We start from the raw sequence: 17,894 nt of genomic DNA on the forward strand, positions 1-17,894 counted from the left end.
GAGAGGCAGACAGAGAGGGAGAGGCAGACAGAGAGGGAGAGGCAGACAGAGAGGGAGAGGCAGACAGAGAGCGAGAGGCAGACAGAGAGCGAGAGGCAGACAGAGAGCGAGAGGCAGACAGAGAGCGAGAGGCAGACAGAGAGCGAGAGGCAGACAGAGAGTGTGGTCACAGATCAGCCGTGAACTCATTGAATTTCAGAACAGGTTCGAGGGGCTAAATGCCTACGTCTGTTCCTATGCAATGCAATGCCCAGTTCAGGGTCAAACAGGGCACTGTGCTGTTCTGCATCATGAGGTTGAACCTGAATGAACACTGGGACAGTAGGGTGGAGTCACGGTTAAAGCATGCGAGATAAACAGTGGGATGCATTTTTATTCATGAGTTTGAGGAAGTTCTGCCTCAATGACGATGTCAGACCGCACAGTGTAGTTACCGTTGCCCACCAGAAACACAAGTCAATTTGTGCTCAGCAGTATCCCAAGGACAGTATTTAAATAAATGACAATCACGCGTTTTAACTATGTTGGTGGAGGGATAAATATTGACGAGAACACTGGTACAGAGACCCAGCTCTTTGAATAGTGCCATGAGATCTTTTACATCCAAGAGGGCACACGGGGTCTCATTTTAAAGTCCTTTCTGAAACACTGCACCTCTGACAATGCAGCACCCCTTGAGTACTGCATTGGAATGTCAGCCGAGATTAACTACTCAGAAACTTGAGCGGAACGTGAATTCATGACCTTCTGACTGGGATTGAGAATGCTACCATTGAGCTAAGGCTAACATAAGCTCAGCACCCATGCTATTAATCATTTTAATAGGAATCAAGGCCACCTTCCATTATACAATCAGAGATGATTTGGTCGCTATAAATAACATGTTCTATTTGTAGCAAGATGGGGCAGGAATAAAAATGAAAAAAATTATAGCTAATGTACAACACGTAATGGGAAACTGCTGTTGTGGAAAGCACGGCAGCTCCTCATAATACAATCTAGCAGCAACTTTGCGACAACTTTTTCCTGACTTGAAATGCAAATTAACCCATCCCAGCTGACAAAACACAAAATAGCCAATTGGCTATTTTGAATGTGCTCGAAGATGTGGCAGGGGATAACTAATGCTGTTGCATAAAACCATTGGCACATGCAGTAGGCCATGTACAGCATAGTCATTAGCTACAGAGCAGCAACATCCAAAAATAGGTCATGACTTCTGAATAGTCACTTGAAATAAAGTGAAGCATCAACTAATGATTTGCTTTAAGGATCTGCAACACAGTGGGAATAACTGATTAGCCCCACTGGCTGCTACAACTTTCCACTCCCTGCAGCTTGATCCACGAAAATATGTATAAATAGCAAACCAGTTGTTTGGCACAGATTGCTTGCTGCAAACAAAATGATAATTTAGCACTTTGAATCCCTGGGTGTTGAAATATTAGGCATTAAATGGTACAGGGGCGCAAGAGCAGATAGCTCGCAATCTCGTATTGCGGATCAAATACACTAGCGTTCATTCTGGTTCTTAGAGTGTGACAACAATTAAGCTACAGTAGCCCACATAAGATGTATAGAAAACCCACATAATCATGTAGAGGGAAGATATACCAGGCAGTGAAGTGTTTCCCTTCCCATTCTTGGTTTCTATGTACCATATGCCACACTGCAGACAAGGTACAACAGGACAAGGGGTGACTCTCCCTCTGAACCTCTCCATGGGGAAATCCCTTGGCTGATATCTCTTCAGTCCTTGTCCACTGGACAGAAATAAAAGATAACTCAGCCACAGAAATCCTGAAAACAATGACTTTGAAGCCTATATATACACACACACACACACAAACAGTTACTATGTTAACTTGCACATGGAAGTATATCAGAGTACTGTAGTTTCAAACATGAATTACTCAAGATAGATTAGCACGGTAGAGGATTTTTTTTTCGCTGCTTGCTGACACATTAAAACAGAATAAGTTTCAGGCAAAGTGGAAAGTAGATCTGATTTTGATTCAAATAGTCAAACCACTTCAGTTTCCATTATGTAAACTCACAACTACCTGCAACGTCCTTTCATTTGAATACATTTTTCTTCTCCCTCTTGTAAATACAAATTTGAAAAGGTGGAATCTAGCCACAGTGCATAAACTGCAATCCATGGATACTGGGAGAGGAATAACTCATAGGAACCTGTCATGCCCAGTAAAGACAGACCATACTCCTACTTTTAAGACACAAACTTTATTCATTGTCGACTCTTTGAATGTACTTCTTTTTTTTAAAAAAAAGGACAATGTGCTGCAAAACGACCGAAGGTCAGATGACCTGGCTTGCATATTCAAAGTTAACGTTTCGGGTCAGTGACCCTTCTTCGGATCACTGACCCGAAACGTTAACTCTGCTTCTCTTTCCACAGATGCTGCCAGACCTGCTGAGTGATTCCAGCATTTCTTGTTTTTGTTTCAGATTTCCAGCATGCGCAGTATTTTGCTTTTATATTATTGCATATTCAAAAACTGTCTCACTATCTCGAAAGGACAAAAGGATACATACCAGACTAGGAGGTATTGACTACACTCATCCTGGAACCATCAAGAGACATTCCTGAATTTAACGGTTTCCTTCCGAGACAAAGGAGGTGTGAAGTCAACACATCACAACAGAATAGTACCCATTCAAACTTTGATAGATAGCCATGCATTCCACATCCTGGTCCATTGTGTGGTAACAACAGGGGAGAAGGCCTTGTGTCAATTAACAAGAGACTTATGGATTTTTGACTTTAAAAGGTAACCCTCTGGAGAAAGAGGTGGTGCGGGAGGGAGCGACAGAGCGCGCGCGCGCACGCGAGAGAGAGATCACAGTGACATTACAGAAAAACAGGCCAGCGAGAAGCTGTACAAAGAGATCCAGACAAAACTAGAAGTAACCCTGCTGCTAATTCTACATTTCAACTTGGTGCAGCAGACAACTGAAAGTGACCCACCACCTCCAGTCTGAAATATTCACCACCAGCAATCTACAACACCTCAACAAGTTCAAGATTACAAACATCAGGCCTGCACCTTTAAAAGATAGTGTCCTACTTAGAAGATTCAACAGGTTTACCGTACCATCTACTACACCTTGAACTCTTACCCTTTACCTTCTATCTATCCTTGAGTGAATGTGTGCATGAGTGGTGTTGCAAATATTTCAGTGAATTAATATTGTTCAATAAATAGTTAATCTGCTGTAATAAACCTACGAGACAACCTGGCACTGTCTGCACATTTGGCAAGTAAAACACTCGGGCTAACTCATTATTGTAAAAACAGGACCTCCGTCAGTTAGGAGGTTAACAGTGGAAAATGCCCACACCCCTTACCACCTGTAAGTAACAATCCACTAGACACGAGAAGACCTAGACCCATCTGGTTCGCCTTCTACCATCCTGAGAGTCACATAATACAATGAAGCTGTTGACTGAACATAAGCATTCCATCTCGATCAATTAATGTACAACAGATACAGGCATGAGGTGAGGAAAACCCCAGTGGTGGAGAGCTTTGAGTCCAATGTCACTTGCTCTTCCCAAGTATGCTACACTTAATCATATGCCTCAAATTACTTAAACTGCATCAAACATCAAATCTTCCCAAGCCAGTAAAACACGAAGGGCTACACATAAAAAGGTTTCATTCACGATGAAGCTGTTGTACATCATGTCTGTCCACTGGTCCCTATAACGAACAATGTTGCCCCCTGAAGTAACCAGATGAGATGTCGCCACTTATTAGGTGATACTTACAGGCTGAGACGCTTCACCACACTCTTTCTGGGCTTTGGCGATGTGGGACTGGTATCGGTGGCCGCCTCCAGTTCACAGGAGGCATTATAGCTGCAGGATGGCAAATAAGCACATTTCAGACAAGATTCAACTGAATATAAATAATATTCTGGTAATTTATATAAAATTTGCATGAATGATTATTTTACTTCCAAAAGGCACATTTTTCAGGCAAAAAAAACACAGCACATTACTTTGATTAATGATTGACAGAATGATTCTCACTACTGAAGCCACAATCTTGTCTTCAGTGTGAAAAGCAGCAAGAGAAGAATGTAACTCCATGTCAGACATTCTCACCGCTACTACCCATCACAGCTTTTTTGCAGGACACACAAGGGAACAGAAAAATGGTCCAACCTTTACACTGGGTAGAAGAAAAATAACAACTACTGGGCTTGTAGAAAGTGAACTGGTTCGCACTGGAAGTTAAACTTCCAGTGCTTAGAGTGATAGAATGAGTTGCAGATTCACACCAAAGCGAGGACCTGGCCTCATCTGCCCTATGAGAATGCACACAGCTGGTAATGGACATTTCACAAGGAATGAAAGGAAGAGGAGGATCAGTCACATTAGGTGGCTAACACTATGCTAGGTCTAGTGATACTAACATGAGGGACAAGTCATGTTGACCAGCAGTGAAAAGACAAAACATAGGGGCAAGAATTTCTGCTGGATGGCAATTGAATTTTCAGTGCAATTTGCCTGAAAATCAGCCAAAACAGCCCAAACGATCTTAGAATTTTAAGTGCACCTTATGTTCGTGCAAATCGAGTTCCTGCGATGCTTTGTGCTAGTTTAAAAATCATACTCTAAGCTTGCCCCACCCACAAAACTGACCATGCCCAAAGATAGAGTTAATCATCATTGTGGGTACCCACTGATTAAGTTCATTTACGGCCCGAGGAGATGCTTAAAATTAAGTTTTTTTAAAAAGGTGCAAGAGCACTTAACAGGCACATCTTAAAAACCTTTTTTCCCCATTTACTAAGAAACCAACTACTGCAAACCAATGTAACTAGTAAATAGTTTGTATTTTTTAAAGTCATTTTCAGTTATTTAAACTCTGGTAACTTACAGGTGGTGGACTAGACACTGATTAAAATGCTTAATTTTTCTAACACCCATTTTCAGCTGTATTAATAAAACTGTACCACATTACCACTAGATCAAGGAATTTTTAAGCAACTCTTTTTTTTTAAATCACTTTCTAAAGAGTTGAGCAATTGTGTTGGGTTATTGCAAATTTTATGTTCAGTGATATGCAAATGTGTTTTAGTAGAAACTTGAAGGGAAAAGAAACACTTTTCAAAACTAGCGCAATTTACCAATTGCGCCCAAAGTGGAAACTCTTGACTAGATTGCCAAAATGGGGTCTCTGCATCTCTCTCACATTGTCTTTGTATTTCTCCTGTATTCGTTGACTTATTGGTATGGTGTGTGTTACCATTTACTAATAAAACTCATTTTGATATGACAATAGAACTGTTTTGTTGGGTTGCTAGCACTATCCTGCTAAGTCAGATTCCATTACAATTATTTGAAACCAGGGAATGGGAAGAGACTAACTGAACCATTAGGCTCACAAACATTGAACAGCCATTAAAGTCATAGAAGATTACACATACAACATTTATTTGTTTGATTAGCACATTCTCGCAATAACTCTTACCTTTCTTCATCGGTCAAGTATTGTTGACTGTGAAACCATTTGAGAAACCTTGGGACTGGGTTGATGCAGTAGCTGTTACAAGCAGATTGCAACAGTTTGATCTGTGCTATCACCTCAAACTCCTGAAAGAGTATGGAAAGAAACATTTAAAAAGTTTTTTAAAAATACACAAAACATTGCTACTGCTATACCTAGACAGTGGTACTATTAAGTCCTAAACAAAAAATACCCTTAAAAACTTTGTTTGCCAGATAGATACTCAATGCACAGTAAATCAAGCTTCAAAGTCTCACTGCATTGGGGGAAAAAAATGGCACTGATGTGGCACCTAAGGGATGAATCTATACAGGTTATCCAAGGATGGTTTCAGGCCACCATTCCTCTCAGCACAGTGCCTCAAAGATGGATTTAAAAAAAAAATTAAATCAAGCATTCACTTTAGAACCATAATAAACCGATATAGGACTGAGAAAAAAGAAACATTATTCAAGATTGTTAGCTTATTGGAAAGAAATTCTTATGAGTACAAAAGCAGTGGCTCATCTATCGTTAATGATCCAAGATGAGTGCTGAAATGTTTGTGGATTTTTCAAGAGTACACCAGGGTAAACTTTGTGGACTGAGTGCGGCTGGAATATTCTGAACTGCAACACTGCAGTGTTTTCTTTTGATCAGTTTTGGGTTCTCTGCTGCATCTTGTATTTAGTGACAGTTTGACAGATAAAAAGGGAAAGACTTTTCCCCGTCAAACTTTGACAACAGCCTGTTACTGTTGGGGTGTAAAGTGTAAGTCAATATTCAACAGGCCCATTAAAATAAACACACTTTATACATCATCCACTGCTTAAAGTAGTGTTTGATAGATTTATAGCCCCAATTTTAACCCATTCATCTTGCTGGAATCGTACAGGTTTAGGGGCAAATGCCCATTTTGCATCCCAGTTGGTTTTACAATCCATTGAAGTCAAACTGAGCGGGGTGTAAACTGCATTGGACCTGAACCCACTCCATTTCCTGGTTAGGGTAAAATTGGAGCTCATTTTGCACTTTCAGAAATGAAATTTCACTGCTCTCCACATGGTCAAATTCCCATCATGTTATCATTTTCAGGTTCTCTGCAGAATGCTGTGGCATGAAATGAAAATACTACAAATATCCTTAACAGTGACCATGGCAATAAATGCATGTTTGAAAAGTTGGTACTAGCAAAGTCAGAAATATGAAGGAAATATGCCCATCACCAGTGATAAACTTAAGAGCTGCATTCCCTCTTAGAATCTCCAACATATCATGAATGTAACTGACGTCTATCTTCTGAAGGAAATACTAAGTGAAATATTGAGAAATTATCCATCCAAGTTCATGATTATTGAAAAACTTTCAGTCACAGCTAGACATAATTAATTAATAATTTCATTCACGTATCAACACCAGGTACAGGCTATACCTGGCAGTGACTGCTGGAAGCTAAATTACATCAAGTTAACAGCACAGAAAAAGGCTATTTGGCTCAGCTGGTCTGTGCCAGTGTTTATATTTCTTCCACCCTACTTCATCTGACCTTATCTGAATATCATTCTATTTCTTTCTCCCACATGCACTAATTTAGCTTCCCCTGAAAGACATCTGTGCTATTCATCACAACTACTCCCTGCGGTAGCAAGTTCTGCACACAAATCACACTCTGGGTGAAGAAGTTTCTCCTGAATTCTTTACTGGATTTATTAGTGACTATCTTGTACTTAAGTTTTGGACAACCCTCTCCCCCAACCCATGAGAAAAAGAAAGCCCAATAACATTCAAGATCATGTTTCCACCATCTCCCCCCCCGCCCCCCTCAATCCTCCACATACAACTTTAAAAGTTTTTCCAAATGTAGTCATTCATACTAACCCTTCGTCTCTTTTCAAAGTTGATCAAATCACCCTATAGGAGACAAACAAGGACACAAAACATTAATTTGACTTGTAGAAAGGTTGGATTATACTACAAAATTATGAACTTGAATGGTCAGGAGTGAAATACAAGCCCTGTAAACTTGGTTCCAAATTAGTATGCAGCCATGTGTAAAACACCAATGATGCAATACATGCACTGCCAGGTCATTATTTTGTACATAGACAAGTCCTTCTCTACAGTCAAATTCATCAACAATCAAGTTAATTACCCAAGTCAGCAGCTACCTGAGAATGAAATGGTGCATGATGTCCAATTAACAGAAAAATTACCTGCACATAATCAAAGTATGCAGTTTATACAACATTTTCAAGATACAGAAAAAATAGGGCTATATTCATAACCAGCTGCATAGTAACTTGCGTGCCTCCTCATTTACAGTGTTTGATTCACAGTGCAAAACATCAAATTACCATAACCACACATGTACTTTTTCTCATGCATATCTTGGATCAATCTCATTGGTTGTTTTATTGTTGCTTTGACTCTCATCTTCAAGAAACCTGCACTGATATGGTAACTGTAGCAACCATCAGCAAAGGAGAAATCTCAACATGCAGTAAAACGAACAGACTCACGTCAACATAATCTGGAAGAGCAGTGTCCAACATCGTCAGATCAGTCAAGAATGTGCCAAGGTAGGGTACAGTTCCTTGCATCACACCCTATCAAGTAAAGGCAAATTTGTTCAACCTATTTTGAATGTGTTAATTACCACTTTTCCTAAACATACTACCCATGCTTAACAATTTGCAACCAGAACATTGAGACTATTTAAATACAGAACGGTACAGCGGGATACAAAGCTAGATCCATATAGACCAGGAAAGTTCAGAGTTTGATCCCTGGTTTGTGTTGCGTTAACCAATCTCAATCTTTGGGTAACTTTGTAATTTGAAAGTTAGGCGCTCTTCCACACACTAGGGGTTACAAATGGCATTAACGATTCTTGCTTATTGTGAATACTTCAGTTATATAAGTAATTATGTACAAATATAATGTACATAAACAGCATTGGTTGAATACAATATTGTCTCTCTCAACCCTAAACTACAGGCAGTTCATTTATTTGTAAATACAGGAAAATTATATTTATTTAGAGATACAGCACTGAAACAGGCCCTTCGGCCCGAGTCTGTGCCGACCAAGAACCACCCATTTATACTTTCTTTTGGGCCTCCTTATCTCGAGAGACAATGGATACGCGCCTGGAGGTGGTCAGTGGTTTGTGAAGCAGCGCCTGGAGTGGCTATAAAGGCCAATTCTGGAGTAACAGGCTCTTCCACAGGTGCTGCAGAGAAATTTGTTTGTTGGGGCTGTTGGACAGTTGGCTCTCCCCTTGCGCCTCTGTCTTTTTTCCTGCCAACTACTAAGTCTCTTCGACTCGCCACAATTTAGCCCTGTCTTTATGGCTGCCCGCCAGCTCTGGCGAATGCTGGCAACTGACTCCCACGACTTGTGATCAATGTCACACGATTTCATGTCGCGTTTGCAGACGTCTTTATAACGGAGACATGGACGGCCGGTGGGTCTGATACCAGTGGCGAGCTCGCTGTACAATGTGTCTTTGGGGATCCTGCCATCTTCCATGCGGCTCACATGGCCAAGCCATCTCAAGCGCCGCTGACTCAGTAGTGTGTATAAGCTGGGGATGTTGGCCGCTTCAAGGACTTCTGTGTTGGAGATATAGTCCTGCCACCTGATGCCAAGTATTCTCCGAAGGCAGCGAAGATGGAATGAATTGAGACGTCGCTCTTGGCTGGCATACGTTGTCCAGGCCTCGCTGCCGTAGAGCAAGGTACTGAGGACACAGGCCTGATACACTCGGACTTTTGTGTTCCGTGTCAGTGCGCCATTTTCCCACACTCTCTTGGCCAGTCTGAACATAGCAGTGGAAGCCTTACCCATACGCTTGTTGATTTCTGCATCTAGAGACAGGTTACTGGTGATAGTTGAGCCTAGGTAGGTGAACTCTTGAACCACTTCCAGAGCGTGGTCGCCAATATTGATGGATGGAGCATTTCTGACATCCTGCCCCATGATGTTCGTTTTCTTGAGGCTGATGGTTAGGCCAAACCCATTTATACTAACCCTACAGTAATCCCATATTCCCTACCACCTACCTACACTAGGGGCAATTTACAATGGCCAATTTACCTATCACCTGCAAGTCTTTGGCAGTGGGAGGAAACCGGAGCACCCGGCAAAAACCCACACAGACACAGGGAGAACTTGCAAACTCCGCACAGGCAGTACCCAGAATTGAACCCGGGTCCCTGGAGCTGTGAGGCTGCAGTGCTAACCACTGCGCCACTGTGCCACCCTCTATTGTCCTCTATCATTTTTTCCCTTCATCTTGTAAAAGATTTGACTGAATTCAAGGCTGAAATGTGGTACAGAGAATAACCTTCATTTGGTAACCTAGATGACCACTGACAGCCTATTCCATCATTGAACATCACAGCTGAACTCATTTGGGTCCTCATCTGATACTCATATGCAACTTTCCAGCAGGAGCTACTGGACTGTTAACAGGAACTTAAACCAGTTTTGCATAATTTTACAGCACAGAAGGGCATTCTTAAGAATATAAGATAAGAAATTGGAGGAGTAGGTCATATGGCCCCTGGAACTTGCTCTGCCATTCAGTAAGATCATGGCTGATCTTAGACTCCAATTCCATTTTCTCGCCTGATCCTCATATCCATAGATCCCCTCAGAGTCCAAAAATCTGTTGATTTCAGCCTTGAATATACTCACTGACTGAACATTCACTGACTGTGGTTGGGAATTCCAAAGATTCACCATAGTCAGTAAAGACATTTCTCATCTCAGTCCTAAACAGCTGACCTGTTATTCTGTGACAATGCCCCATAGTGTTCCCAAACAGGGGAGAAACAGCCTCTCAGCACCAATGCTTCCAAACCGTCTCAGAATCTTGTGTTTCAATGAGATCACTTCTCATTCTTCTAAACTCGACAGAGTGTAGGCCTACTTAATCAATGCTCATAGGACATCCCTCTCATCCCAAGAACCAATCTATTCAGCCATCCGAGCCCATTACGCCTCTCCAAATTATCTATTTAGGCTAGATGCATTCTTCGTCTCCTATCCGAAGATGCTGTGACCAACCGTAGCACCCCAGTTTCTGCCCTGGTGATCATCAGTCCATTGAGCAGTGATCTGACCCAGGATGTTGCCTTCACCCACTAGGCCATAGGGAAGTTTCTAAGTATACTAATCTGGGTCCACAAGTTCGCTTATATAACTGAAATGTAGAAAATTTTACATCTAAATGATGCAGACCTATATAAATCAATGCATGTTTACATACATAAGTTTAGTGCAGTGCAAATATAATTATAGCTTTTACATACAGACAGAAGTACAAACCAGGTGCTCCTTGAGCCTGCTCCGCCATTTGATAAGATCATGGCTGATCTGAATGTGGCCCAACTTCACTTTCCTGTCTGCTCCTATAACACTTGACTCCTTAAATTGACTCTTTAAATTGTAACCAATCACATGAAAACTTTTAAAAGCAGCAACATTGGTGCCTTCATAATAACTGCAAGGAGAGAACTGGTTCATATCCAAATTTAGGACAAAGCTTCAGCATTATATAGAGACAAGTCACAGACTTCAGTTCAAAGTTAAGAGTTTTATTTTTGAGAATACTCCACACCTGGTACTGAAGATAAATGGGTGACTCACCATGTCTTTCTGTAGCTGTAGCCGTTTCTGACTCCGTTTCTGGTTTTCCTTTACACAGCTGTCTAGGTTTGCAAATTTTGAAGTTCCTTCCTGAAGATTTAGGAACAAAGCCAATTATTAACATGTGGCCAACTAATAATCTCCCATAACATCAAATGAAATAAGATCAGCGATTTCAGATCAAATTTTGAAAAAAAAAAAATTAACAAATCTGAAGCCTTATGAAAAAAATGTTGGGCAAATTCTAACTTTAACATGTGATACACAGATAATGTTTTGAAGTGAAATTACAAATCATCCCATACCAAAAATAGTTTAGCACAAAACTGACATTCATGCTGGGCCCATTTAGAGAATACAATATTCAAATGAGGGCATTCACTTCCTGGGTGACACATTGATGAGCATAAAACTGGAGCTACCATTGACAAAAAATTAATTGCTCTGTGGCTTGCAGTGTGACCTGATTGAAGTTATTTACATCTCCAGTCAAATCTTTTAGGAGATGAAAGAGAAAAAGGGGGAAAAAAATGATAGACGACAATATAATGTTTTGCCTGTATTTACAAACAAAAATCTACATCTAAAATCAAGCAGAAACTAAATAGAAAACCCATGCTTTGACTATTTTCTGTCCTGGCACAATGAGTAGCGGTGTGGTAATTTGGCATTAAGATTTTTATAACTAACCAACACCAAGATTAATTAGTTAGTAGAGGAATGAAATAGATGAAAATTAATGGACAATGAGCATGATGAGAGAGTTAGGAGAGATGACTGAAAACTTGGTTGAAAAGATGGGATTGCAGAAGGTTTTTCAAGCTGGGAAGAAGTGGAGGCGGTCAGGAAATTAAGGAGTTCCAAAGTTGGGCTGAAGCAATTGAAGGCTCTGCAACCAATGGTGCGGTGAAGAAAGGGGTTGTATATAAACAAAGAATAGAGATGGGTGAAGGGTTGGGAGAGGAAGCAGGAAGTTTCAGGACATGGGCAAACAAGGCTATAAAGATTTGAAAATTAGGGAGCCAATGAAGGTCAGTGAGGAGAGTGACTGATTAGCAGGATTGGGTACCAGCCAGTGTGAACCATGTTTAAGTTTATGGAGGTTAGAAGACAGGAGGACATTGAAACCATCTAGTCAAGACATCACATCTAGTCAAGGCATCAAAAGCAAGGTTAAAGGTCATAGGAAGACTGGGGCTAGGTAGGTATGGAGGCAGGTGATGATGCAAAAGCACAAGTGGTCTTGGTGATGGAGGGGCTTAGGTCCAGATGAAACATTAGGCTAAGATTTTTCATAGTTCAGTTCAATCCGAGCAAGGAAGGAAACTATAGTAGAGGCCAGAAATGGTGGCTTCTCGGTGTCTTATCGTGGCGATAAAGGTGCCCCATGTTATACTGTATGCAAAGGACTTTGTTGAGTGTGTCAGTTGTTTAAACATTTCCTAAAACGCACAAGACACACTGACTTGCTACAACTGGCAGAGAAGCCATAATATGAATTGGGGGGTTGACTTCATGTACTTAACTATGGTGTTGACCATTCAACCCAATCATTCTATTTAAAATCCTATTGGACCCATTAATCCAAATCAATGAAGTGAATAATGTGTTTAAAAAGGGGAGGCCTGGAGAAGATATTTAAAAAAATCTCACGGAGCCAAGCAAGAAATAACAGCCTGGTGGTAGCAACGAAGATGGTGGAGTGGGGGGGGGGGTGGGTGGTTAAGGCTGACGGGTCTGGGGAGTAGGAGGAGGAGAGAAGAATGTACTCGTTGCAATTCCTAGAAGTCTAACAAACAACAGCTGAATTGAATTGTTGTCGTAATGCCAAACACAGCAAGCCAAAAAGGTTACATCAACTCATTCTTTTGTAAACGACAGCAGGGCATTGCAAAATCATACCAAACACACGCACTTTAAAACAGGCAAGCCTTTCAAAACCTCTCAATTTGATTGAACACATTTTGGTCTTTTTTAGACACCAAGAGTCAAGTGTTGCATGCCAATTCCAAAATAGGGTAAACGTGTATTCTCAGCCAGGCTTGTTTTTTTTTTTGATACTCATGACTTTGGTATACATAGTTGTCTTTCTGAGCTTTCAAAATATTCAGGTAGTACCTTTTTTTTTTTGCTATTGCTATTGCCATGAAGGTGCTTCCATTATTAATCTTTTTGTGGACTCTTGTTTAAAAGATTATGAAAATTGGTTCATTTGAAAGACTGAGGGGATGCCTGGCTTAGTTTTTTTTTGGAAAAGTTACTGGAAGGACACTTTGGATTTTTTTTTTAAAAAAAGAAACACTTACTGGAAGAGACAATGAAGTGCTAAACAAACAAGTAGTCTTTCAGGTCAGAGACCCGTCTTCAGAACTCTGAAGAAGGGTCTCTGTCCTGAACCGTTAACTCTGCTTCTCTCTACATAGATGCTGCCAGACCTGAGTATTTCCAGCATTTCTTGTTTTTATTTCAGATTTCCAGCATCTGCAGTATTTTGCTTTTATTAAACAAGTAGCCTTGTTGGTTATTGGAGTTGTTCAGAGAAGTCACAAGTCTAGGTTTACGGTTGTCAGTAGTTCTGGCTTTCCGATTTGGGCGTGGCCTGTTGTGTAGCCTGCTAAATGAGAAGCCATCCAACTTACCCTTTTCTATCCATCCTGAAAAATCTTTTGAGAATCCAATGTGATAGCTGAAACCACCAGGAGTAATTCTCACGAAAAGCCTGCAAGGCTACTCCGACATTTCTTGAACAGAACTGCTCAAGCAACATCCCAGTGACAGCCGTGTATTTGGACGCCACACCAAAGGCCATCTGGAACATTCCACATCTTATCCTTTTTACTTCAAGAATTGACAATAACTTGGCCAAAGTCGTAGTTTATTTTTTAAAGTTGATCTCTGCAGAGCCAGTTTTTTCATTTTTCTTTATTTTTGTTTTTAAACCAGTGTGTGCATGTGTGTTAGGTTATTTTAGAAGGGTAACCATTTATACTTTCATATTTCAAACTGTGTTAATAAGCTTTCCATCTTTATTGAATAAGTCTTGTTTTATAATAAATCAATAATTTTGTTGTATAAGAAACCTGGTTGGTGGATTTTTATTCTGAAACTAAATATAGATAAAGTATATAAATGGCTGTATCAGCAACTGGGTAAAACATTTAAATATATGTTGTGACCAGTGGAGAAGTGGAACTAGAGAAAGATAGTACATTCATCCAACCTCGGTCGTAACACTATGCACACCAGAGAAAAGGAGTTATGAAACTGTTCTTGGCCTAAATGGCACATTCAGTGGACAGCCTTAAACTCTGGGAATAAAGAGGTATGGAACCTGAAGAGGCAAGATGCTCTAATTTGTGGCTGTTTTGGCACAAACAATATAAAATTAGATAATTACAGTCTGAAATATTCAACAATGAAATATTCTAAATATGTCCCAGTTCCCATGCAGTTACCTACCTTTATTAGAGAACACAAGCAGGAAAAAGAAGAAAAACAGGTGGTAATTCAACTGATAATTACTTTTGGGAATCAATTAAATGTGTAAGTGCCACACCTTGGGTTTCAATTAAAAGGCCCTCCCACTGCACAAAGCAAAAAGGAAAAATCACTGGCACAAATTCCACTTTACACTTGGTCAAAGAGTTCAAATTTCAAAGATAGATTCTCTTTCTCAGGGTTTATTACTAAGGTTGCATCATTGTCAGCAAACCCAAGCTAGAAGTATGTTTATTAAAAAAGTTAATTATAGTATCTATCTCCATTATATGTATCCAGATTAACAGAGGCTTTGAAGACTTGAGGCCAAGCCAGACCACCTAGTACACAGTGCACATTTCCCTTGCTGCTTGATCAGTTGACAACACCCATATGCAGTCAGCTGCCAATTTAACACATTGCAGGCATTTAAAAAAAAAACACTGAACATCCGATGAATATGGTTACACTGGGCCAAGTGCAACATCTTACCTTCATTAGCAGCTCTCTACTCGTCAGATAATTATTTTGATTGGAGAATATTTCTGAAAGCTCTTCGAACATCGACATGCTGTCCCTAATCAAGAGAATGAGACAAATTAATCACAAGAATAGAGGCAGATTAACCAATGGCTGTCAAGGACTCAAACGTTAAGCAGGTAATAGAGGTAACAGAGGGTGGGGAAGCATTTAAGAGTTTCACAGAACTAAATTCAATGCAGGGCATTAGCTACCCTTTGGTAAATCTCATGGCAGCAAGAGAAACTTCCAAGAAACCTAAAAATCCAAACACGATCAAAACTACAGAAGCATGTTTTAAAAGGTTTAGCACTCTTCCTCAGGAGATAAAAGATTGCTTCTTCTGTGCTTTTAGCATCTTATAGAAACCACCACTGGATGCAACATATCCACAGAGGGAGAATTTTGTACCCAGTTACATGTAATGACAGATCAACTTTGAAACGCAATAGTTTGAAGTTTGAGTTGAACAGTTTTATTATTCTACTCAAGAAAACTCCTCAGCAAACTCTCATTCTCTAGCCAAAGAATGACAGACTTCTGGCAATGAGCCAGTGGTTAGAGGTGCACCATAGTGTCTCTAGTAGCCCTGCCAACACATCTAGAATCTGAAGCTCACTGTGCAAGGAAGCTCAGGGTTGACTCTGCAACTCATTACCACATTTTTATTCAAAACATTACATGGCTACTTTGAAAAAGGAACTTACTTTGATACAGTAGCCCAAGTCCTCTTCAATTTGTAGATGGGGTTTGACTGCATGGCGGAAACAATGGCACGGAGCGAGGAGAAATTCTTCATGAACCTGCATTCCTATTAGGAAAACAAGAGAGTTCTGCATAAATATCAGTGGCTGCTAGTTTCCCGACACCTCAGGCTTTTGAACTGTTCTACCAAAAAGATCAGCTGTGAAAATAACAGCATTAAAAACAGATTCATGGAAAATACATTTTCACACTTCTTGGCAACACAGAGCTTGTTATTCATTTATTTTCCCGCTATAAAAACCTCTTCAGTTCATTGTCTGCCAACTTTTGACAGGTGGCCTACAGCTATGGTCATTGACATTGAAGGAGGCTTCAGAATGAGCATGATCCAGACAGAGACTCATGTGGGGAGCAGTTGGGGGTGGAGGTGGGTTGGGGGGTGGAGGTGGGTTGGGGGGTGGAGGAGGGAGAAAGAGAGGGGAGGGGAAGTCTTCCTGCCCTTTGTATTTGGCTGACAAATAATAAATTGTAATGTCTGACAAGAGGAGAAGGGCAGCACTGGCAGCACAAGATAACCATCTGAAAAGAAAAGCATACAAAAATCGAGTGCACTTTTATTAGCTACCTTTGGACTAAAATAAAACTGTTGATATTGAGTTAGCTAATCTCAGCCAGGGCAGCAGCAGGGGTGTCCTCCATGCCCTTGGCCCAATGGAGGCAAAGAGAAAAATAAGTCAGTCAGAATTCCCATTCCTGGGCTGGAATTTTACTCTTGGTGGATGGAGCCATCCACAGACTGAAGACTCGGTGGCGATCCCGCCCCCACCGGGTCTGGGGACCCAGTTCGGATCTTACGGTCCCCAGGCTCTTAATTGGTCTGAGGCGGGACTTCCACCTCATTGAGGCAGGAAGTCCCACGTAATGGAGCTGCTGGCCAATCAGCAAATCTCTGTCCCAGCAGCGCCACCGGGAGTAGTGGGACTGCATCCTAGCTGAAGACAGATGATGTCGGGGAGCCCCAGAGAACCAGTACGCTTTTGGGCCTTGCCGGGGGCGTTCGGTAGGGCCCCTGTGAGGCAAGGGAGGTCAATTGGGAGTACGGGGGGGGGGGGGCATGTTGGATATTAGGGCATCGGGCACAGGGTGCCTGATCAGAAGGTCCTCCCCGCACCCCCTCCCCCACCCCTGCCAAAATACCACTTAAGGGAAATGGGTTGGGAAGGGTCACCAAGCCTCCCGCTCCATTTTACACCCCCACCACCACCCTAACACCGGTCATCATACCGCTCTTTTTTATGGGGGGGGGGGGGGGGGTGGTGGACGACACATAAAATTCCAGCCCTGATCTCTTTCCAATCATACCTGTGGGAATCTGCATGTATTCAGGTATACGGCAAGGACAGACTTGGCTTCAGATGTGATTCCTCCTCATCCCCCTTTTCCCAACTGATTAATATGCTATCATTCAGCACTTTGGGCAAACACATGACAAGCAGCCAACTCGGCAAGATGTCGGAGGGCAGTCATTTGGGCATGGGATCATACACCAGCAAGAATTTAGACTGGAAGGGAGAAAATGGAGAATAAAATAGAAATATTAATGAATTACAGCAAGGGTGGGGGGGAGGGGGGCGGGGCAGAAAGACAAACTACACTATGCGATGCCTAATAGGCAAGTTCATTTTTGAAGTACAATTAAAAACCTGAAATTAATGTGCTTTTTCCCTCCACATAGAATATTAGATTTCTTTTCAAATGTTCATCTTCAAATGCAAGCATTAACTGAGGCATGAAATGTTAGCTATGTAATGCCAGTATCTTCCTCTTCAGACATCCTTCCCCTTCCATTTTTCCTCAAGGAAATCAATCGTTAATAAAGCCTTGGATTAGAAAGGGCAGAGGTCTTGACCCACAGCACAGCCAACAATGGTTTTGCATTTTTAAAAATGTAAGATCATTGAAGCATTTCAGCTAAAAAAACAGACATATGGAGGCCATATATTTTGTACAATTAAGTAA

At 41.2% G+C, this 17,894-nt stretch overlaps 1 protein-coding gene across 6 annotated transcripts in view; it reads right to left on the reverse strand.

Annotated features, from left to right (window-relative positions):
• The window catches only part of rgl1 (ral guanine nucleotide dissociation stimulator-like 1), a 299,289-nt gene that overhangs the window by 19,361 nt on the left and 262,034 nt on the right, over positions 1-17,894 (reverse strand). For all 6 annotated transcript variants that reach the window (XM_068037816.1, XM_068037818.1, XM_068037817.1 and 3 more), the window contains exons 12-18: positions 15,878-15,981; positions 15,144-15,228; positions 11,175-11,264; positions 8,039-8,125; positions 7,398-7,430; positions 5,505-5,626; positions 3,794-3,883 (exon numbers count right to left, since the gene is read on the reverse strand). In XM_068037816.1, coding sequence (XP_067893917.1) covers positions 3,794-3,883; positions 5,505-5,626; positions 7,398-7,430; positions 8,039-8,125; positions 11,175-11,264; positions 15,144-15,228; positions 15,878-15,981 — 611 coding nt within the window. The remainder of the gene's footprint in view (positions 1-3,793; positions 3,884-5,504; positions 5,627-7,397; positions 7,431-8,038; positions 8,126-11,174; positions 11,265-15,143; positions 15,229-15,877; positions 15,982-17,894) is intronic.

This window comes from Heterodontus francisci, chromosome 8 (assembly GCF_036365525.1).
Source record: "Heterodontus francisci isolate sHetFra1 chromosome 8, sHetFra1.hap1, whole genome shotgun sequence".
NCBI lineage: Eukaryota > Metazoa > Chordata > Chondrichthyes > Heterodontiformes > Heterodontidae > Heterodontus > Heterodontus francisci.